This window comes from Haliotis cracherodii, unplaced genomic scaffold, assembly GCF_022045235.1.
Source record: "Haliotis cracherodii isolate W230 unplaced genomic scaffold, xgHalCrac1.p SCAF_2, whole genome shotgun sequence".
NCBI classification, from domain to species: domain Eukaryota; kingdom Metazoa; phylum Mollusca; class Gastropoda; order Lepetellida; family Haliotidae; genus Haliotis; species Haliotis cracherodii.
The window spans coordinates 19695165-19719301 of NW_027266275.1; the positions used below are offsets into that span (position 1 = coordinate 19695165).

General features: G+C 40.0%; 2 protein-coding genes across 2 annotated transcripts in view; both read left to right on the forward strand.

Annotated features, from left to right (window-relative positions):
* Positions 1 to 202: 202 nt before the first annotated feature.
* On the forward strand, positions 203 to 9502 carry LOC139469920 (sodium-dependent multivitamin transporter-like). Its single transcript, XM_071252278.1, has 14 exons — positions 203 to 581; positions 1185 to 1250; positions 1498 to 1549; positions 2952 to 3019; positions 3528 to 3682; positions 3931 to 4071; positions 4401 to 4533; positions 5587 to 5675; positions 6028 to 6143; positions 6282 to 6349; positions 6818 to 6904; positions 8086 to 8285; positions 8636 to 8736; positions 9423 to 9502. Exons 1-14 carry the CDS (start codon positions 216 to 218, stop codon positions 9500 to 9502), a joined length of 1722 nt encoding a protein of 573 aa, XP_071108379.1. The 5' UTR covers positions 203 to 215.
* A 6492-nt stretch (positions 9503 to 15994) lies between these two features.
* Positions 15995 to 24137, forward strand: part of LOC139469924 (sodium-coupled monocarboxylate transporter 1-like) — a 33774-nt gene continuing 25631 nt past the window's right edge. The window contains exons 1-6 of the mRNA XM_071252282.1: positions 15995 to 16466; positions 17681 to 17746; positions 18447 to 18498; positions 18774 to 18841; positions 19499 to 19653; positions 19757 to 19897. Of these exons, the coding sequence (XP_071108383.1) occupies positions 16101 to 16466; positions 17681 to 17746; positions 18447 to 18498; positions 18774 to 18841; positions 19499 to 19653; positions 19757 to 19897 (848 nt within the window). The 5' untranslated portion in view covers positions 15995 to 16100. The remainder of the gene's footprint in view (positions 16467 to 17680; positions 17747 to 18446; positions 18499 to 18773; positions 18842 to 19498; positions 19654 to 19756; positions 19898 to 24137) is intronic.

Here is a 24137-nt window from a genome sequence, read left to right on the forward strand (position 1 = left end):
TTTTTCTTAGAGTATTCAAGCCCTAAGCCTACTGACGGCGACTACCGCCTTTTGTAGGATGAGCATTCAGCCACTCGTACACGTCTAGTTCTTACAAATACAGTGTATTGTGACACATTCAGTCAAGTAGATCTTACTAATACAGTCTCTATATTGTATATATTTTTACTTCATATATCATTCGCGACAAATAGACTGAGAAACAGTTGCTCGCAATGTCTGGAGACTACAGTATCTACACTGGGAAGAAAAAGACATTTTCAGTCCCTGACTTTGTCGTCTTCGGACTTACTTTGGTCACATCGGCAGGGATTGGACTCTTCTACGCCATCAGGGACAGAAACAGATCTTCCTCCGATGAATACCTCATGGGAGGCAGAAAAATGTACATACTACCTGTAGCGATGTCTTTAACGGCAACGTTTATGTCTGCGTTGACGTTGTTGGGGGCACCGGCTGAGATGTACATCTATGCTACTATGTTTTGGTGGATATGTTTGGCTTTCATTATTGCCATCGCAATTTCGTCCCAGATTTTCATTCCATTCTTTTACAAGCTTAACCTGACAAGCATGTTTGAGGTAAGTCTCAATGAAAGAATCTGCTGTATGACACGTATTAAACATCGTGAATGCATGAATGTTTTTTGTACCACAGTCATATATACATAATCTGTTTGAATGCAAGTCTGTGCGCTGAAAGGCATGAAGTCTCTGTGAAATTCGTTATTGTAAAACGCAAACATTTATTCAATACTATGTTAGATTACACAAACGACTTTTAACAAACTGGTGGTAGTTATAAATAACCTGTTTTCATATATCAATCTGTATTATTCGCCATGTTCCCAGGTATCGTTTTTACTTTTGATGTTCAGGTGCAAAGAGATTCGTCTTTTGGCATAATATTGCGTGATATTGTATTCCGTCAACTCACATGCTCACCAAATGCCTTGCCTCAATGGTCAATATCATAGATTTCTAAACACATTTATACAATGGTAACTATGTGTTTAATGGTTCACGTTTAGACACATGACAACCATTTTTAATAATCGCAAGCATAATTCGTCATTTGGAAGATAACATATATGTTGACAGAATAGTTTCTTTCTTGCCTCAAATGCTACTTTCCATCATATTTATTTCATTGTGCACTCACATGTATGTTTTCTTCAATTGTAGTATTTAGAGCTGCGATTCAGCAAACCAGTCCGCGTTATCGCCTCCATCACTTTCATCGTTCAGACAGTATGTAAACTGCGTAAAATATTATTGTCTGACATCATTAAAGAAAAATAGATTGATACATAATTTCAATGGACCAGTAAACGTTAATAAACCGTCTTTTTATAGTTTATTCAACATTTCATGAAATGGTCATAAACTGAATTAACATGTCATTTATGCTTATCAAGATGTGCAATACATATTTTAACTGTAATTAGGAACACAGTGTTAATGAAATACGCATTATAACGGTTGCGTTTCGTTTCAGATTGTATACATGTCCTTTGTTTTGTATGCACCTTCTCTCGCACTGAATCAAGGTACGTTTGCAGCATACACACAGTTGATGTAACAGTATACAAACCGGCATCAAAGGAGTTAAAAGTGTTTTCTTTCTAACTACTGAACCGAAACAGTCCCCTGACTACGGTATAAAGTTATATAATTGAATGCGATCTCGAGCTGTGTGCACTGGTCGACAGTGCGCAGGGCGAAGTTATATGTCGGTAGTATCAATATGTTGGAACACGACTGTCATGCCATGTCCAGCGGTGTGTGAAGGTTCGAATCCAAGTAACGGTATATTTTTTTAAGAACCGTTAATGAAGGTTAATGTTAAGTAAATGTTATTGTTAATGTTATAATTATATTGGGTTAGGGGGTTGTAACAACGTACCTGGTCACTGGTATGTTTGTTGCGATTTGTTTAGGGAAGGTTAGTAAAGCTTTGAAGTTGACACATATACCGATGAATCTATGCAAACACATTATGCGATGTAAACAAGTCGGTGAACATAGGTCACTAGAGATTTTAATTATAAACCAAACTGTAACCTCCAAGCAATGACTTCTTAGGAAACTCCAGGGGACTTTTAAGAATGTTCAATAGTACTTGTACATCCTATTTGACTGTTTTGAATGTTCTACCTCTGTGGGATTCCGGGTCAAAATAGTTCCCCTGTTCCTCGTACCTGTCGCAAGAGCCGACTCAAAAACTTTTGTTTGTTTGCTTGCTTGCACATTTCGTGTCATTGTATCTCGAAGGCGTGGGTTGTAGCTGGTGCATTCAAATCCGATTGGCCTTGCAGCTGGGCAAGACTATAAGCATTACAGGGACACAGCTACAATATGCCGGCTGTGGCATTTGACAACGCGTTTGCTAAACACACAGTCACGTCCTTAGTATTAGAAACTGACAATCATGTGATGACGTGATGCTCATTCGATAGTGGTTACCACTTCTGGGATAAATACTCAATCCTCACATTCGTATATACATGTCTGAGCAAGCCTCTGTCTTATATGTCAAAGGAATCCCGAGTGTTTGGTGTGTTTTTATTCGTTATCACTTTGTAAACGTTTACAGTTTGTTTTTTTCTACAGTCAACAGAATCATTTTCCTTTTACATTTCTATGGCTTTGGAACCATTCTACCATTGTACGGAGCCCAAGGGTATTCCATAAAATTGCGGGGGAACTACCAATAAAGAGGCGGGGACCAGTTTAACGTACATTTGAATAACCAGACTAGTCATCTATCAGGTGATCATCCCCTGTTGAGACGTTTATCCCTAGGTATTTGAGGTCTTTTCCTACTCTAATCCCTATTAGTTATCAGTAAAGGAATTACTATCAGAATTTGTTGTTTTGTAGCTTAGTTTTTTTTCAAAAGGAATGCTAACTGACTGGGTTATACCTAATATTTAACGTCTCTATTTTCAGTAACTGGGTTTTCTTTGTGGGGATCGGTTGGCGCAGTTGGTGGGGTTGTTACTCTGTATACTACATTGGTAAGTAAACACGTAAACAACGTCCTGTATACTGCACTGGTAATAAACACGTAAACATCGTCTCTGCATTCTACACTGGTAGGTAGACAACGCACCTGCATACTGCACTGGATAGGTAAACATGTAAACAACGCCTATGTATATTACACTGGTAAGTAAACGATGTCTCTGTATACTACTCTGTAAACACGTATTTGTATCATACTGTGGCGTGTAACCATGCACTATACTGGTACAAAAACACGTAAACAACGCATCTGTATACTAGACTAGATAGATGAACACCTAGGTTTATTGGCGTTTAAGGAGCATTGGTTTATTATTAAAGTGACAATAATACGGCCCTTTTTTATCTGTCTGGAAGTGCAAATAAAGTCCTTATACAATGCATGTATCAACCAGGTATCAACATAAGAATAGCTATACGTACACTGTACTTAATATTAATACAACAAATAGCAACTGTAAACAATACATTCATTAAATAAACGTTCCCTCCATTATTCAGGGTGGTATGAAAGCCGTGCTGTGGACAGACACCATCCAGGCACTGGTCATGTTAGCCGGGCTGTTGGCAGTGCTCATCCAGGGTTCCATCGTCATGGGCGGCTTCCAGAACGCCTGGAACATCGCCGGTAGCCGCGCCAGGATTAACTTTCATGAGTTGGTTTCTTTAGTTTTGAGTGATTGAGTGTGAGCTATAGATGTATTTCACCCAAATAAAGACCCTTCTTCAGTGTGGACATGAAGCCCAAATTGCAAAGGTCGTAGACGTGTGACACCTGTTTAACCCATGAGCACGGACGTGATGCTTCGACACCAAGCGTCATAATAACGAAATAGGCTAAGCTCAGATAAACTGGGATAGTTATAACATTGCATGGCAATTCATGTTCTATTTCACATTCTAGTTTCAGCTTCGATCCGACTACTCGACACTCGTTCTGGTCGGTTGTGATAGGCGGAGCTTTCTTCTGGATGTCGCTGTATGGATGTAATCAAGCCCAAGTCCAGAGAGCCATATCATGTCCAAGTGTTTCCAAGTCACAAATGTACGGAAAATGCAGGGCGACCATGGGGGAGTCATAAAGTTGTCGTTTTACTTCTTTTGAGCATAACAGAGGCATAATTAAGTCCTTCGAACAAGAGACCATTTGTCCATATATCATGTATTTCTATGGAGGCACCACACATGAACATATTCTGGGAATTTATGCAGTGCTGGTTATTGTCAACTATTCAACTATTTTTGCACAATACATCAACTAGCGCACACAGGCAATGAATGGTTTGACAGTCAGTGTAGTTTTCTGTTCATAGATGAATTTCCATGACATTATTATTATACAGTACCTAAAGTGTACCCTATTCTGCCACGCAGTGCAATGATCCTGAATCTGTTTGGTTTCATCGCTATTATCAGCCTTTGTTGCATGATCGGCATCGTCATGTTTGCCTTCTACAGCGACTGCCACCCTATCAACTTTGAAAAGCTAGTTACCAAGACAGATCAGGTAGGCTCTACATGTATGATATTAAATTATAGATAGGATTCAAGGACACAATTAAAAAGATATCGGAATGGGGATGGGCATCGGGACAGAGAAACGAGAAGCCTAAGAAATAATCTACATACAGTACATACATACATACATACACATATATATGCAATATATATTGTTTATTGTTGACCAAGTTTATCTCTGCAGCCATAATATATCGGGACAGAGAAACGAGAAGCCTAAGAAATAATCTACATACAGTACATACATACATACACATATATATGCAATATATATTGTTTATTGTTGACCAAGTTTATCTCTGCAGCCATAATATATCGGGACAGAGAAACGAGAAGCCTAAGAAATAATCTACATACAGTACATACATACATACACATATATATGCAATATATATTGTTTATTGTTGAGCAAGTATATCTCTGCAGCCATAATATATCGGGACAGAGAAACGAGAAGCCTAAGAAATAATCTGCAGCCATAATATATCGGGACAGAGAAACGAGAAGCCTAAGAAATAATCTGCAGCCATAATATGTCGGGACAGAGAAACGAGATGCCTAAGAAATAATCTACATACTGTATGTAGATTATTTCTTAGGCTTCTCGTTTTTCTGTCCCGATATATTATGGCTGCAGAGATAAACTTGCTCAACAATTAACAGTCATTGCTTTTAAATGAATAAAACAGAATTAATCACATGCTTATATTACCGGTACCTCAATCTCATTAAAATCAGATACAAGTTCACACTACTGCTGAGACTATCCCATTGCAGGTCACGTCATCAGAACGACCTTTCGCGAACTTTGACCGACCAATGAAATGACTAACAGGAAGTCGACATTAGCCACTAAAAAAGCAGCTTTCTTGAGCTTCAAACTATGTATATTAACAGTATAAGGAAAAGTACTGGTACATTCATATATTTATGACTGGCATCACATCACATTCATAACTTTATGCAAATGTTAGTTCATTTAGATTCGTCCACGATGACAATACATATTGTGTTCTTCTAATATTGTTTCCATCTCTTACAGTTGGTGCCTCTCTTTGTGATGGACATCCTGGGTCACCTCCATGGAATTCCTGGAATATTCATGTCTTGTATTTTCAGTGGAAGTCTCAGGTGGGTATCCCGTTCTATGACCCTTCTCATTTAGCCACTCAAACATAACTTATACTCAATGATTTACAGATTTAAAAAAAACTAGTACCACATCCTAAAATGCTAAAAAAAAAAAATTCAGATACAATTTCTTCCGATCATTGCATCAAAATTCGTATACTTTCTATTATTGGGTACAGTTTTATTCCTTCAACGGACACTCACTTACTCGATTGATATATTGAATGCTTGAGTTCGAGCCAAACACCTGACTCCCATCCAACGTCGCAGATAATTTTGTATCACCCTTTTACATGAGTTAACAATTAATTATTTACCTTTAATCTTATTCATCGTCTCTGCTTTAATCCAGTTCCCTGTCTTCCGGTCTGAACGCACTCGGTGCAGTGATCCCTCACGATCTCATCAAGCCATTCTGTTGTAAGAACCTCCCAGATAAAGGCATGGCCATTCTCTCCAGGGTTATAGGTAAGTAGGTATCTCCAAGATTTCACAAATGAAAACGGCGTCATAGAAATTACAAATAAAATGTACATTACACACATTAATTCTTCACAATGATATGTGTAGTACGATTGAAGAAAGGAAATTTATTTATATTTTCAGTTATTATTTGCGGTTGTTTGGCAATTGCCCTTGCTTTCGTGGTGTCTCAGCTTGGCAGTGTACTGCAGGTAAATATGCCTTCGTCGTCAAATGTATATATACATAGGAGATAGATAGTATGAATCACGTTGTACATTGAGCGGTGACGATGACTGCTCGGCGCGGTCATTTTAGACGGTTTACATAAAGCTGAGACCAACCCTGATAGGAGCTCTTGTCTATACAACTACAAGTGGTTTGTGTGGACCAGACCTCATTATGTTACAGGCGTCATGTATGTCAGTATTTATGAAGCAGAACTCTGTAGATGTCTTCATTGGTGTGAGCCATTCATGTAATTTTCATCCCTATTTTGCCTTTTTCGGAATGGAATCTGTTTCGGCGTGTAATCGAGACTTGTTGACGCTTTATACACGTATGTTCTATTTCATTTCTATCCACTTAGTTGTAAAATTAACTTGGCAGGAAAAGGATTTTTTATAAGCATTATATAAAAACATAAAAAAAATTAACCATAGAATGCCTCTTGTTTTCAGGCATCGTACACTGTGTACAGTATTCTAAACGGCCCAACGTTCGGGCTGTTTGTGCTGGGAATGTTCTTTCCATGGGCGAACGCTCGGGTAGGAAATTATTTTTGTATTTTCTTCTACATAGCATTAATATAAAACTTGAAGAGGCCTAGGGGTGTCACTTTTTAACAGCTCGTTATTACTGTTTATGCTATATTAGTGAATGAGTGAGTTTGGTTTTACGCCGCTTTTAGCAATATTCCAGCAATATCACGGCGGGGGATACCACAAATGGGCTTCACACATTGTACCCATGTCGGGGATCGAGCCCGGGTCTTCTGCGTGACGAGCGACCGCTTTAACCACTAGGCTACCCGACCGCCCCTTATGCTATATTAGCAAAACAGCTTGCTTATTATCGAGTTGATGATTGATCTTAATTTTTTGAAAGATTGATCGTATTTCTTATCTAATTTTTTCGGGTTTGAGTAGATCCACAGGTACGAACATGCATGCTGGTCGTCAAAGACGACTTAATGGATCGAGTGGTCAGGCTCGGTGACTCGGTTTATGACGTGTCATCAGCGTGGCTGCTCATAATATCACTCACTGGATTGTCTGACCGAGACTCGAATATTTATAAGCCACCGTCATAAAGCTTGAATATGACACTGTGCAACGTTAAACAACAAACACGTGTTATCGTACTTCAAGCATACCTGGATGCCCTAACTCGTTAGCATTCACGTGTTTGAATAGCGTTAGTGCCTTCGTTAAGCGATGGTTATTAATAATAATAGTTATTTAAATAGGAAAAGGCAAGGAAGAATTAGAATTGTTCATGTGATAAAGCCATTATAAAATGTTTACTATTTTCAAAATGCATATTTAACGCCTGGTCTAACAAATTAGTTCTTTCAGTTTAGTTTTTGTTATGTCAAAATTACAATGCAACTTTCTAAAACAGTATGCATAATAATAGGATGGATCCATGTGTATCCCCCGAACACATACCGGTGGTGTTCCGTGTTGGAGTAGGTATCCAGCAGCCTATGCTTGTCGTTGGAGGCAACTAGGTACATGTATATCGGGTTGTCAGACTCAGTGACTTGGTTAAGATATGTCATCTTACGACATGGGATATTGTAATGGGACGCTCATTATATGACTCACTGTGTTTATGGTCCAAACTCGAATAATTATAAGCCATCGTCATCATATGACTCAGTGCAACGTTTAACAACAAACACATGTTATCGCAATTAAAGCATACCTGGATGTGTTTATTTAAGGGAGCTGTCGTCGGTTGCCTCACCTCTTTAGCATTCATGTGCTGGATTGGCTTTGGTGCCTTTGTCAACGCTGTGCGTACAAGTACATCGCTTCCTACGTCAACTGACGGATGCAACTGGAACGTCACTACGACAATGACGTCGTTAACGCCAAGTACTGTTACGCCTTTTACCAGTTCCGTTGAACCAAAGGGATCCAGGTGAGATGTCAAGGGGTCAAACAGCCTATGAGTGGCTTCATTGTTTCTTCCACTTTTCTTGCACATGTCATTCACTCACTTCATTTAAGGAAACCTTGAAAAAAACTATGCTGGCAATTTAAGAAGTACATAGGGTCACGGAAACAGTAACATCAGATTCACACACACAAACACCTCATTTTTCGCAGGACACCCAAAATGTCAAACGAACAATTTCTTTTTTTTCTGATATTTCCACAAAAAAACACATCCCCAATCATACTTCTGTTGAGCCTTTATCACAAGACACAAATCCGCAAATATCTGTACATCAAACTCTAGCACCAACAATATCGATTATGTATTTCCAGGGACCCATTTCTCCCGATGTACAAATTGTCCTACCTGTACTATACTCCGGCAGCAATGGCCGTGGTGATCATCGTCGGTATGATCGTCAGTCTCATCACGGGTGAGTTGTGTTCTTCAATGATGAGTGAGTATGGTTTTACGCCGCTTTTAGCAATATTCCCGCAATTTCACGTTGGGGGACACCAGAACTAGGCTTCACACATTGTACCCATGTCGGGAATCGAGCCCGGGTCTTCGGCATGACGAGCGATCGCTTTAACCACCAGGCTACCCGACCGCCCCACTTCAGTGATGAACCCTCATTCACTCACTCACCGACCCACTTACTCACTGGTATGGTTCCTAAATGGGTTCAATGTATGAAGCCTATTTCTGTCTTCCCCCGACACAATACAGCTAAAATACGGCGTAAAAACAATTATGAAGATTTATGATTAGCTCGGTGGTTAACGTGTTCACTCATCACACCCAAACCAGAGGTTCGATTACTCACATGAGTACAATGTGCGAAGATCATTTCTGGTGTCCCCCGCCATGATTATATTGCTAAAACTATCACTCACTCAGTCAAATGATTCCCAAACGGGTACCACGTCTGGTATTGCCGTTTTCTCACGCTATGGTAAGCCGGAATACGTCGTAAAATAAATTATGATACTCGGATGGTAATGATATAAAAACTAAACGCATTATTTGGAGAACAGTGTTAAAACCATCACATTGTAATGGTGTATAATATATAAAGAAATGTTTAACATTTGTAAGATACTGATTGACATGTTATAGGCCGCAGAGATCCTCAGACCATGGACCCTCGTCTAGTCTGTCCTCTGTTTGACCGGCTCTTCTTCTGTGTAAGATACTGATTGACATGTTATTGGCCGCAGAGATCCTCAGACCATGGACCCTCGTCTAGTCTGTCCTCTGTTTGACCGGCTCTTCTTCTGTGTAAGATACTGATTGACATGTTATAGGCCGCAGAGATCCTCAGACCATGGACCCTCGTCTAGTCTGTCCTCTGTTTGACCGGCTCTTCTTCTGTGTAAGATACTGATTGACATGTTATAGGCCGCAGAGATCCTCAGACCATGGACCCTCGTCTAGTCTGTCCTCTGTTTGACCGGCTCTTCTTCTGTGTAAGATACTGATTGACATGTTATAGGCCGCAGAGATCCTCAGACCATGGACCCTCGTCTAGTCTGTCCTCTGTTTGACCGGCTCTTCTTCTGCATGCCAGAGATGATACTCCGACCTCTCAGGTGTGGAGTCAACCATAGACGTGTAAGTTTATTGTGCTGTGGTAAAGTCTGTATTTAAACTAATGTCTCTGTTTGTCATTAGATTTCCAATTAGCATAACTACATTATGACTTGTCAGTAGAGATTCCGGGACTGGGGAGACCCCATTAAGATGTTGTAAGATGCAACGGTGGCCAGGCTCAGTGACGTGGTCGATTGCGTGTCACCGTACCCTGAAGGCGTGACATGTTGTTCATAATACCAATCACTGGTTTGTCTGGATGTGACTCGATTATTTGGAGGCCGCCGTCATGTAGCTGGAATATTGCTACATTTTTAAACAGTACACAAACATAATGATATCCACCTATGTGACTGTGAAAGCGTTTTTTTTTAATAATGCGTTTACTCATTATTACGTTTTAATATTGTTTCCGAAAGCTTGTCTTTCATATAACGCTAACTACGTCAATCTTCACTCGTCACAACCCTAACGTTATGGGTTTGTATGCAAGCATATTGCCCAAAGACTCGAATAGTGATTTCTTTATCGCTACCGAGAGTGTGGCATTGTCACTTGCGCCCTTGTCGCCTTGTCTGGTTCGTGGTAGTATTTGCCTTTCATGTATATGCAGATACCGAGCATTATGATTCTTTCAAAAAACTTCAATTCAAAACAAAACTCGGAAAACCTTTTTATTAAGAACTCTCACCCTGATTCATATTCAGCAAATGCGTAATCCTTCCAGTTTTGAAATACAAAGAAAATCAAAATGCCCTATAACATACGGGCTGTGGTGAATTACGGAGTATCTGTGTCCGAGTGAATTAATGTTGTAAGTTTCGACACTTATTTGAATTGGTTTTGAAAAATGTGTGTCTCCCGATCACTAGTGGAGACTTCAGCTCAGTCAATCTATTGCTGAAACGAAGTCACGAACAATGAATGATGTCATCTTTTCTCAGTTGCGACAATGTGTAGCTATGACGACACGTTGCCACTTCGCAGACAATTGAAAACAATGGAACCACTGGCATAAACCTGTTAGTTTGCATGAACAAAAACTAATATGCTGACTGAGCATTACTGAAACTAATTGTATCGAAAACCTTACCATAAAAGTAATGTACTATTATGTGTTATCCTACAGAAACAACCACCACACAGGACGCCCATAGTCAGCACCCCTCACACCCTCGAGTACTCCCCACCCTCGGGGCACATACTGGTGAAGGGGAATACTGACATCAGGACTCCCAGGGCCACTGCTTTTATAAACCTCGGCTTTGAAACAGAAACGGAACCTACAAAACAATTGGAAACGGACACGAACTTATGATAAAAATGCAGGTGAAAATCAATTGAACTTCATATTCCTAATGATAAACTACTATTAACATGAGGACAATGGACAAAAATCGATAAATATTTTAACACGTTATATGCGACATAGATGTATTAAGGATTGGGTATAGTGAGAAATTGTGAACTAATGGAATATTACAAACTAACGGACCATGTTAAAAAATAATCAACCTGTCAAGGGTAATATCGATAACGCACATCGGACATACCAGTTTTTCTCGACGTGCTGGTCGGAAAAGAGTTTGGCAAATAAATGTAAGGCGTCATTACCTTTATTTGTTTCTACAGCTGTTTATTATCTACCATTAATCACACGTAATTCGTATACATTCGTGGCACACTAGCAACTGGGAAGCTATTTTTCTTACCAAACTTCACTCATAAACACCTTTATCATCAATGCTTCTGTCATTTTTTTACATTCCATCGAGATAGCGCCACTAAGGTTCACAATAACAATTTTATCGTGAGTTTAATCAGTAAATGAGAATTTTCTGTAGTAGGATAAATATGGACAACATTATTACGTTGTTTACCTTGGGAATATGTACAGTGGCTGAACTAGTGTGTATCTTGTGTGAATGCCCACTCGGGCAATGTACTGGTATTAGTTGAGGGGTCGGATGTACTATATCCTATTATTTGTAAACTATTGTATTACGTTGTGTACCTTGGAATATGTATCGTGACTACTGTAGTATTGATCTTGTTTAATTATCTTGTTCTTCCCATAAATGCGCTTCTATAACAGATTGTAAACATTTCTATTTTTGACTGATTATATATATGATTCTGTGGCTGTCTAATAAACTGATTGTTTATTCAGCCAGGTCATGTGTTGTTGTGTGTGTTTTTGTGTATACTGAAAATACAGTGGTACCACCGCTAAGCAGCTGATTCCCCAACTCTCGCTATATAATACAGTAAACTACGGTTATAACGAACACGCTTATAACGAACTAACTGTTTTAGTCCCGACTATTTGCTGTGGTTATGCTGTATATATTCTTATAAGGAACTACGGTTATAACGAACTAAAATTAGTAGTCCCTTTGAGTTCGTTATAACCGTACTTTAGTGTATTACCATTGACTCCATTAAGTAGATATATCGATACGCTTAGTTACCTGACTTGTATTACATGGCTTGTTTTAAAAAAAAGTGAGTATTTGCATGTTGATGGCTATTATGAGTTATTTACTATTTTGTTTATTACCCATATGGGATCAAATATGCAGTGTAAAATCTTTTTTATATTTGCATAGTGTCCAATTAGTGATCCTCGAAGCTGATTGGCCAGTTGAACCAAGATCCACTTTCATTGGACAACGGGACTATTTTTTCTCATCTCATTCATTCACAAATCCACGCCATTCATTCAGATGTTTTACAGGCTACAATATCACTGATTCGAGATTTGTAAGACAAGAAACATAGTTTCATATCAACAAGATGATTTCACTTCTTTTTTTTCATTTATTTCACATGATTTTCATTTTACAGTAAAAAACAAAACTACGTTTGTTGTATTGGTGAATGGGCTTTTTTAAATTTTGGTGTATTTGTTTGTTTTTCGTTCACCACAGCGTCGTGTATGTTCACGTTATCAAACTAGCAAACTTGTCACAGAAAAGATGGATGTCATACATGATCGTTTTTGTATCACAGTTTACTTCAGCAGAAAAGCTATTATCCTTTTCTTATTGACCATTCACATGCATGTGACGTTTCTCTCAAGGTTTGAGATGATACCTTACAAACATTGACATTGACTCCCATCAGCAGCAGATGCCCTATATAAAAGAAACCATATGTTCATCCTGCATTTGTATTGTGATGTAAAATGTCCTCCCTGAGATTATTTAAAAACATGCATGTTTTCCTAAATATTGCATAATGTGCGAATAAATAGATACTTCCCATGGTACATGTAGGTACGAGTACAATGTAGCCATACATTTCGAGATCTTTCGGACAGTTCACTTACAGAAAACCCTCACGAACCAAATAGTTGGTCTACTGGTCGATACCCCGGAGAAGGTAAAACATATCCAATCCATGGCTAAAGTTAAAAGTAACTAAAACGGACCTATAATATTCACAAACCATATTTTCTTGAACCATAAATTGTGTTCAAATGAGTGGTCCGTGCCTGAACGAAATTTATACCAATCTGACATTTTGTCCATCGCACAATTATGTTGACTTCGACAAACAGCATGGATCAGGAACATTTTTGTAATATTACATATAATTAATATTTTAGACTTATCCGGTTTGTTCTTGGGTATATAAAATGTTACGGATTCATCGGTAAAATGTTTTTTACCTGTCGTTATTATCGTTATTAAGTTATAATTCATGTTTGTGCTCCATGTACCCCTTTCGTTGTACAAATATTGCAAATGGTCAACATATCTGCTCTGACATTCTGTGGAAATAATGGAGGTACGCGTGAAAACGGAATGCATGTACATCCTAATTGGTCCCGAACGAAGTATGTCATGCAGGATGGCGTTGGATATTTGAATTATACATACATTTTTATGTGCTTTTCAATATTTTGTTAACATTTTCATTGCTATGGTGGTGTATGTGTATATGTATGATATTTTGATGTTATTGACATTTCATTGGGTGTTTTTTCATTTATTATTGGTGACACGTTTGGCACAACATGACCAAGTTGTAAGGAGAATAAAGGCATATTGGCTGGTTATATCAACATATATACAGATTTCTCGTTTGGAGATCACTTTTCTGAAAGAATTAATGTTTATGTATTTCCTGACCAAAGGGATGCGGACCTTTCGACGTTCACAGCTTTTGTGCTGGCATACTTTTGAAACATACCCAAACTACGATCAAACGTGGCGGGTACACCTAGGGGACACAACTCTGCACGGCGTCTTAACCATACAATGTGTGAAGCCCACATCCTTTATTGGGTATATTTAATTTTGTTCTCCAATAACCAAAGGGTAGGGGAAGGAGGGGAAGAAGGGGGAGGGATCTGAACAAGATATCAATGTTTTGATACTTTGTATGTGTGTATTTTTAAAGATATTTGTATGTATGAAGACATGCATGTGTTCATTCGTGTTCAGTCATTTTGAGTATATGTGGATGAGTGAGCTGACGTTAAGGTGTGCGGGTGTGTGTCTGTGATGTCATAATGACTACGAAAGCCTGTTGGCCTGTGCATAAAGGTGAGAAAATGATGAGTGCAGTTTGTATTCAGGCACCATATTGCCTAAAAGTCGGGCCAAGAAATGTCGGGCCGGGCCGGGCCAGCGGGTAATACTTAAAATGGATTGCAGAATAATAAAACGAAACGTGCATATCTAGGCAGATCTCAATTGTCCAGAAACGTATAGTTTTGCTCATTTAATTGAGTTTGAATCATAATGCATCTACAGCAATGACTGACTGACTGATATAGGAGATTTAACGTGCGCTTTCCGACTGTAGCGTATTTCAGCAATGTAATAAACTGATAATTATAGCTACGTATACATACCGAGAGTCCATACCGAAAAGTCAGTGTCTTGACTGTCTTTTCTTTGATGAGAAGGTTTCTCACCGACCTTAGCGTGCAGGGGTGTGATGTCTTGGGCAGGAATTCGAAATGTCAGTGTTTTGACTACTCTTCTTTCATTAATTAACGTGATTGGCATCCCTAATTAACCTTTACTAATTCATGTTAAACCAACACATGATGTTTTCTGCAAGTGGATATTCGCGAATGTCATAGGGCTGACACGTGCTAATAACTGTCAAAGCGCTTCTAAAATTACAACACATACTTTACATCTATAGACTAGTATTATATCTACCTATATAACACTTTAGTGTCTCATTGCAGTAGCAAACACGGTGCTCAAAAGTGAAGCCCTTTTCCCTCTACATTCTCTCTATCAGAAGTGTTTGGCTTGTGTTGGGTCCGAATGGGTCCGGGCGGTCAAAATCTTCTATAAACACACATATGTATCTTCAAATGTGTTTACATCTATAGATTAGTATTAAATCTACCCACATACCACTTTATGATGTCACGGTACATCGTATTTAAAGAAAACAATCAGCTCAAAGTTGTCAGTTTTATGTGTTGGTGTATTGGGTGTTATTGGATGCATTTTGCCATTGATACATGTTTTGCCATCTCACCACGCTGCAGTTTATTATCATATTAATCAGAAGTTTAATTTGAACGGTTGAAGCATAGTTCTCGTTCGTGTTGACACCTGCCTACACACTTTGGTCGCCGGTATTATTAGATATGGAACCTGAGATGTATTCCCTTTGATGGCAAGTTTTGAGTGACAAGTTACCTGAAGCGTGTTAACTCCAAGCTATGGCTAGTCACCTTTGTTGAATTAAGAATGTCTCAGTTGAGATGTTTCAAAGGAGGGTGGATTCCATATCTGTAAATGTCATTCGGAACAGGACAATTTTGCATTTTTGAATCGGAACCTAGATACCGTTGGGCGATATCTCGTGTCTGTCCTTAACAAAACTCCATGACTGGAATTTCCTACAGCTTTGTACATTGCCCCCTCGTGGACGTTCTATAAATGGTCATGTAATCAGAAGTAAGAAACCATACTCTCCACCACATCCAATAAAACGTGTGTTTGAATACATCAAACACTTTTACCTCAACGAGAACGGCTACAGCCTTCTACTGTGTACACTGTCACTCACACAAGTATATTTCCTATACACAAGCAATCGCCGTGACCGGGAAGGGTTCACACAGGCCGGTATTTCTGTGCGCGAGGGTGACAGAGATAGCGCGCTACGAAGCATAAACTGTTTCTCAGTGAGTGTTGTGTCACTTGAGGATACTGACCTTCCATCATGTCCGAGGACTACAGCATCAACACTGGACAGAAGAAGACCTTTACTATCCCCGACTATGTCCTTTTCAGTCTCACATTGGCAATATCGGCCGGGATCGGACTTTTCTATGCCATCAAAGATAGAAACAAAGTCAATTCTAAGGAGTACCTTTTGGGCGGTAAAGATATGTACGTCCTCCCCGTGGCGATGTCGCTGCTGGTGACATTTCTCTCTGCATTAACGTTGCTGGGGACGCCGGCTGAGATGTACAACTTCACGACAATGTTTTGGTGGTTATGCCTTGCATTTGTTTTTGCAATGGTCATTGCTTCGGTTGTATTCATTCCATTCTTCTATAATCTGAATGTGACAAGCGTATTTCAGGTGAGTTTACTGTCCAATAATCCATTACAGGCATAGGCTATTTATGGTTTTTTTATGTCAGCTAAAGGAGAATCTTGTTTTCTCCATCAGGCATAGGCAATGTTATGCCCGTAACTGACGACGAGAAAGGTACACAGAAGCGTCCTGTGTGTCAGTATTTTATGTGCCCGTTGATTTTTGGGCAGATAAATATAGAAACTATCAGACCTTGAAGAAGGCTTTATAAACAAACCTGCATATACATTTTTATATCTGTGCAACAAAGACATGCTCCTGATTATTCATACTAGCTTATGTAAACATTTGGTTGAAATGTGAAACACGTTATCTATTATTAGAAGTCCTAACTTTAAGCTGCGCCCAGATATGATTACAGATCGCATTGTATTGAAATACCAGACCATGGCGTCCTTACAAAATCGTATTCAGTTAACATAGTCAGATACCCGTGTTACATTACCGAATGCATTATTTGCTTGCCATGACAGGAAACCTGTTTTGCGCTATCATCTTACTTGACTCATATATTTACAAGCGGTTTTTCGTTTCTTATAAACTTGTCGCTGAGACGTTTTCAGTGATACCTAATTTTTGACGTTAATATAAGGGTAACGCTATTTTTCAGGGCATTATCATTTGCAGAAGCCCGAGGTCTTCCATTAACAGCCCAACGAAGGAGGGCAGTTGAAAAGACCGAGGGCTTCTGCAAATGATAATGCCCTGAAAAATAGCGTTACCGTTATTATAGCTAAAATGGATGGAATTTGTTATCAAATAAAAAGAAACAACAATGTCGATTTTGCAACATTTACTGCAATCAACACGAATGTCACTGACCCACTTTTACAAATATGGAAACGTCATAGAATAAACCAGATGACGTCACTATTGAACGTTACGTCACCTATCCCTATCCTATGACGTCACCTAACAACGGGCGTGATAATGGCCCGTCGTCAAGTAATATGAGGGCATTATCAAGTTACAGTGGCCCGCTCATTTCTGATAACATGCGGGCGTTTTTATGATAATTCTATCCATTTTAGCTATAATTGTAGATTTATATCAAATTTGTCAATACCTAATAGATGATACGTTGAATACCATGATCAAAATCGTATAAAATCATTAAAAGGACTCGTTATTTGCTGACGTCGTCGGCAAAACTATACGCTGGTTGAGGAATTGACGAATTATTATTATTGTGTTTTCAGTATCTACAGCTGCGTTTCAGCATGCCTGTCCGTGTTCTCGCCTCCCTGCTCTACATTTTGCAAACTGTAAGTCCACAGACAATTCAACACACACTACAACAAGGTTCCACGATTACCCAGTGCATCGTACCTCCATTCTGTTCTGATATATACCCTTAACCCTTTCGCCCGAATACCTTCGTTTCAGAAGTGACGCCACCAGCTCATCTCTATTATCATTAACTAAGCATGTTCGTCTCGCATGTTGTCGATTGGGTCTTCGGTAGATAGCAGACTAGGATAGTTGATTGGCTGTTTGTTGTTTAACGCTGCACTCAGCAATGTTCCAGCTATATGACGGCGGTCTGTAAATAATAGAGTCTGAACCAGACATTCCAGTGATTGACATCATGATCATCGATCCAAGCAATTGGGATACGATGACATGCATCAACCAAGTCAGCGAGCCTGAACGCCTGATCCCGTTAGTCGCCTCGTACAAATACAACACACTGGATAATAAAAGATGTCTGTGAAGATGTCTCATTTGTGTGGATCGATGCAGGAATTATGGAGCTATTGTAGAGGCAATGCAGCAAATAATTCTGATGTCTACAATTCTTGCGGTACTGCACCAGCAGAAACACTGCAAGTTATGAGTTTAGATGAGTGTTGGAATTCATAATAATATGTAATATGTAAGTGTAGTTCGGAGTACACACTGTATTGCTATTTCCGTTTTACTTCAAGATTCAGTGCAATATTATTTCAATGTGACTATTTACAGAGTGCGTATATGTCGTTCGTCCTTTATGCTCCATCGCTGGCTCTGAATGCGGGTATGTTTTACCATTTGACTACAAAAGGTCTAGTAACGTTATTTTAGATTAATATGTAAATTTGAAAAATGAAAAATGTATTTATAATTTCTTGGTTAATTTCTGATCATTTTTTTATTGTGGAAATAAAAAAATAAAATTAAATAAACTAATTAAAACATACCTACAGAACAACATTTACTAATAATATACGAATTATTTACCTCTCCTTGTGGCTGAATATAATCACACATTGATCCGTTTCAGCATACATGTAGATGTTGATTTTCTTTAAGTGACTGGACTTGATCTATGGGGATCTCTGGTGGCTGTTGGAATCATTGTGACGCTGTATACCGCTCTGGTAAGTCGTGTTTTGTTTGCGTTGTACTGTGAAGCTATTGACAGCTCTATATTAGTGTGGTCTATAACATGTAGTCAGTCTGCCTATCACTATGACCAGCGATCCTTAGGCAGCCCGCAGGACCCTATATAATACACCGTTAGAATTCCCATGAATGAAATGGGTCTGTATAGTTGGGCAATTTGTATCACATCATTTTAGCTTAATATAGATCTCGGTAGGGTAGTCTTTTGGTCAAAGCGTTTACTTACAATGCTGAAAGCCCTGATTGGGACCACTTGGGGACGAATTGTGAAGCTCATTTTTGGTATCCCGTGACATTGTGATGGCATGTGTGCAGCAAACGGGCCACAAATCAGGCGAAGTGAGGCCACGATGCCTGTTGTTCAGAGTCTTCCCTAGAAAAACGGAGCATGAGCCGATTTGATATGGCACTTCGCTAGGTTGACACTCATTTCTGTCAAGCAGTACAGAACCATCAACAGATTGCTTGAAGCGGTGTAAACATATGCTCATTCACACAGTTGTTCTTGTGGGAGGAAAGACAATGTCCGTGACGTTTACCACAAGCTCCGGTATGGTAACGACAAAACGACATTCCTTAATGCCTGCTGTGTCTCTGTGACATGTATTTCATCATTCATCTCTGTGTTTCAGGGGGGAATGAAGGCTGTGTTGTGGACAGACACTTTCCAGGCTTTTGTCATATTAGCGGGGTTGTTGGCTGTTCTGATCCAGGGTTCCATCGTCATGGGTGGCTTCCAGAACGCCTGGGACATCGCCGCGAATAGATCAAGGATTTACTTCCACGAGTACGTATGATTGATTGGACGATCAGTCATCAAATTATCATAACTGACTGTGTAGATAATTATACCCCGATCCACAACATCCCATGTATTTACTTTGTTGTAGCTTCAGCTTTGACCCCACTACCCGCCACTCTTTCTGGTCGGTTGTTGTGGGCGGGTCCTTCTTCTGGATGTCACTGTATGGAGTTAACCAGGCTCAGGTCCAGAGAGCCCTATCCTGTCCATCTATGTTTAAAGCCAGACTGTGAGTATGACGCAACGTACAAAGTACTAGTTCAATGTTCCTACGTGTATATATTCTGTCGAAATTGAAAAGATAACAAAGAAGGCATCTGGCATTCTATAACCATAAGCAATCTCGACAAAATCAGAGTATCATTCCGACTATATCATAAGAGTGTTTTTAAGAATCACTATCAAATAGTGATGATACCCGGTTTTCGCGAAAAGATTGGCGCATCCTGACCCACCAGTGGCATCCGTTACACATGCAAAGGCAAGGCAATTGATGACCGAAAACAAATGTGAAGTCGGGTCAAAATAGCGACTTGCATCGGACATAATTTTTATCACTGATGCGTCAAATTTGAAAATGTCCTCCACATGTCTACCATGAAAGGTTTTTACAGCTTTACTAATCACAAGGCTTTGATTGTTGTAACCCTGATCAAACGACTTAAGCTATAGTCGTATGACATTCTTTGAATGTTTTGTAGAAAGATCATGAGCGACTGTACTTCAAGAACATCCGGGGTCTTCAGCAACCCATGCTTGCCGTAAAAGGCGACTACGCTTGTCGTAAGAGGCGACTAACGGGATCGGGTAGTCAGGCTCGCTGACTTTGTTGATGCATGACATAGTATCCCAATTGCGTAGATCGATGCTCACGATGTCAGTCACTGGATTTTCTGGCCTAGACTTGATTATTTACAGTCTGACGTCATATAGCTGGAATACTGCTGAGTGCGGCGTTAAACAACAAACAAAACACACTTCAAAAGTTGTGTAATGTTATTCCTAAGGGCTTCAGCTGCTAGAATATGTTCGACATAAAGGGAACGTTGACTGTTGTACAGCTGAAGTCATCCCTCTTGTCAAAGAGTACTGTGGATAGTTGTTTTTCACTCTGGGCTTCACTACGAAAGATCAAGTAACAATAATACCCACGTAATGATATGAACATTGTTCCAATGAACAAATTATAGGCTTGACAATAATAGATGTATTATTTTTAGTGAGTAAACATTGACTTAATTTTCATTTTACGAGGTTGATAAAGTTATATTATCTGCATAACTTTTTGAAAATGTATACATGAATACTGAGCAATTTATATCGATGGATTGCGCTTCAGAAATGCAATGTATGCATTGTGTTAAAACGACCTGTGGATGTGTGTAAAAGAGACAAGCCCCTTTCCCAAACCATAAAATATATCAACTACAATCAGATAACTAATTTAATTAAGAATTGACTTTCACTTTGTGTGAGTTCATTGGAGTATGAACCTTCATAGAATGAGGGCCAAACTGTATGAACGTCGGAGCTTGCATACAATGTTGGCCTTCACTCTATGAAGGTTCATACTACAATGAATTCACACAAAGTGAAAGTCAATTCTTATAATTTTTCTATCACAATTTCTTACCTCAAAGGATGTAGGCCAAGGTCTAAAGACAATTTTATTTATTACGTGTGACTTCATGTTTACACTGACAGACATACAACAACCAGCTATTTCGCGGAGTAAAATAGTTCCTTAAAAAGAGAGGTGACATGAGCGTATGGATGCACAACTTGCTCTTCAGAAACATTTTACGCAGCACATGTGTTCAAATCATATCCTCATTAGATGAGAAAGTTCTGTAAAGAACTACCTCAGTAAGTCAGTCACAATGACAGCGCGTCGTAATACATTTACATCAAGTACAAGACGTCAAAATGGCCGACACGATAAACGTGACGGGAGAGATTTCCAAAGTTGTTAATGAACCTGTGGCGGTTACATGTGTTACTCATCATTGATCAACTGGCCGATAATTGAAAGGTGAATAAAGATGCGTCAAACAGACACTAAGGTAAATTCACAGATTGCTGGAGACGGTCAGTGTCAGCCAAAGACACGGATCGAGTCGATACCACGATAGTTTAGATGTGCATTTCTTCGTTTGTTCATTAGGAGAGGCCGTAGCAAGGATATTCGTGAACAATCATACAGTCACGCTCTCTGACATTTCTCAATGTATACTGAAACGCTGAGACCAAGAATAAAGGTTCTAAATGATCAGAAAGAACACTTATGTATGTGTTCGTGCTAGGGTATTCCCAGGGGTTTCCCCAGGAATGTGGAAGAAGTCCCTCAGTGTTTACGTAATTTCAAGAAGAAGATCTCGTGAAAAACGTATGAACGTCAAATTGTGTCGTTCATACACTTATGAACGTCAATTTCGCGGTCATGTGACCGACCTCTCGTCCAATGGAAAAGCCGTATATCGTGTAAACTTCAAATCAAAAAATTATTCCCTGTTGAATAGAGAATCTCAACTGAGTGTCTTTTGATATCAAATATACTCACCCACAAAAGAAACGCAAGTGGTTTTAAGCAAATAGAAAGCAAACACGGAACCATAAATTGATACGAGTTTTAGCATGTAGGGAAGCCTGATGTTGTTATCAATATTTTTGATTGCATTTTGGAAGCCCCGAGTAAAAACGCAACATAAAAAATGAATCGCCAAAACGCACCATTTCAATGAATATGTGGGTATCATGCACCCATTTCTCGCGAAATCGAAAATGCACGAGCTGTCACGAACTGTAGTGGGTATAAAACTGTGGCCTAAATCTTGGACCTAACACTCCTTGTCAACAATGCCACGCCTAACTCAAATTCAGAGAAACCAGGCTATCGGACGTTTGGTAGCTTTAGGGTCTGTCCAAGATGTTGCCCGTCATTTCAACGTTAACATAACCACAATTTACCGTCTCCTGCATCGATACAATGCTACACAGACCACAGATGACCTTCCTCGGAGCGGTCGTCCTAGGGTCACCACACCTCGACAAGATCGGCAGATTACCCGTCAACACCAGCGACATTTGTTCCTAACTGCAAGTGAAAGTGCTCGACAGACCATAGGAACATATAATCGACACATTAGCCGGGACACTGTGATCCGACGTCTCCATTCCAACAACCTCAGATGTCGCCGACCAGCACTTCGTCCTGTTCTCCAACCACGGCATCGACAAGCACGACTTCAGTAGGCACAGGGTCATCACAATTGGCGTCATCGTGAGTGGATGCGTGTCATCTTCTCTGATGAAAGTCGCTTTTTTGTCTCCCATGCAGACGGAAGAATCAGAATTTGGCCGAGATGATCGTTTCGCCGACAGAAACGTTGTGGAAAGGGATCCATGGGGTGGACCTAGCGTCATGATATGGGCAGGGATTGGACTAAATGCAAGACTTGGACCCATGTGCTTTCTGATTGTTGGTCAAGGTCGGGGACACGGCGTCACTGCTCAGCGATATATCGACCAAGTGATCAGACCCCACGTTGTTCCATTTTTTGCACAACATCAACAACACATTTTCCAGCAGGACAACGCTCGTCCCCATGTTGCCAGAGCTTAGCCTACCATGGCCTTTCTGCAACAACACATTATCCGTGTTCTACCGTGGCCAGCCCTCAGCCCTGATCTGACCCCCATCGAACACTTGTGGGATGAGGTTCAAAGGCGTCTGCACAATGTGCGCCCAGTCCCTACAACTGCCGATGAACTACGCACAGCTGCACTGGGTGTGTGCAGAGGGATCCCTAGGGCTTTCACAAATCATCTGATCCACTCAATGAACAGGAGATGTGTGGCAGTGATCAATGCTAATGGTGGTCACACCAGGTATTGACTGACATTTTAGGTATTGACCCGAAACTGTGTAAGCCCTTAATATTTGAAAAAAAAACAATTATGCCATCTGCCTTTTAATCCATTAAACTGTCTTCAGTCAAATTTTTGTCAATCTTTCCCAATTAGTATTTCTTGTCTTTACTGTTGAAAAAAATAACATGTTTATCCCGCGATATGCCAAGGAGAGGCACGGGCCACCGAGCCGTTGGTGCCCGTGCCTGTAATAAAACAGAAGATGAGATTGGGTTAAATGGCCGAGGGTGTGCAGGTACTAGTGGGCTACTTAGCTGCTAATTGTATATACCAAAAATGCTACCGTTGCCATGGCCACGCGCGTGGCCGACGGCGATTGCAGCTAGCGCTGCTTGCCTGAGACTGCTACCGCTGTCCGGCCCCCACGGTAGCATATTTAAACGCTACCATTGCTTGGCAACTCCCACGTTGCCAAAAGCAGCTCCACGCTGCTGGCCTAAGTCAGACTGCCGCTGCCCGGCCCCAGGTAGCCGGCCAAAGCAGATCACACTGCCCGGCCCCATTAGCAAAACCATTGTGCGGCTCCCGCCGCGGACCCA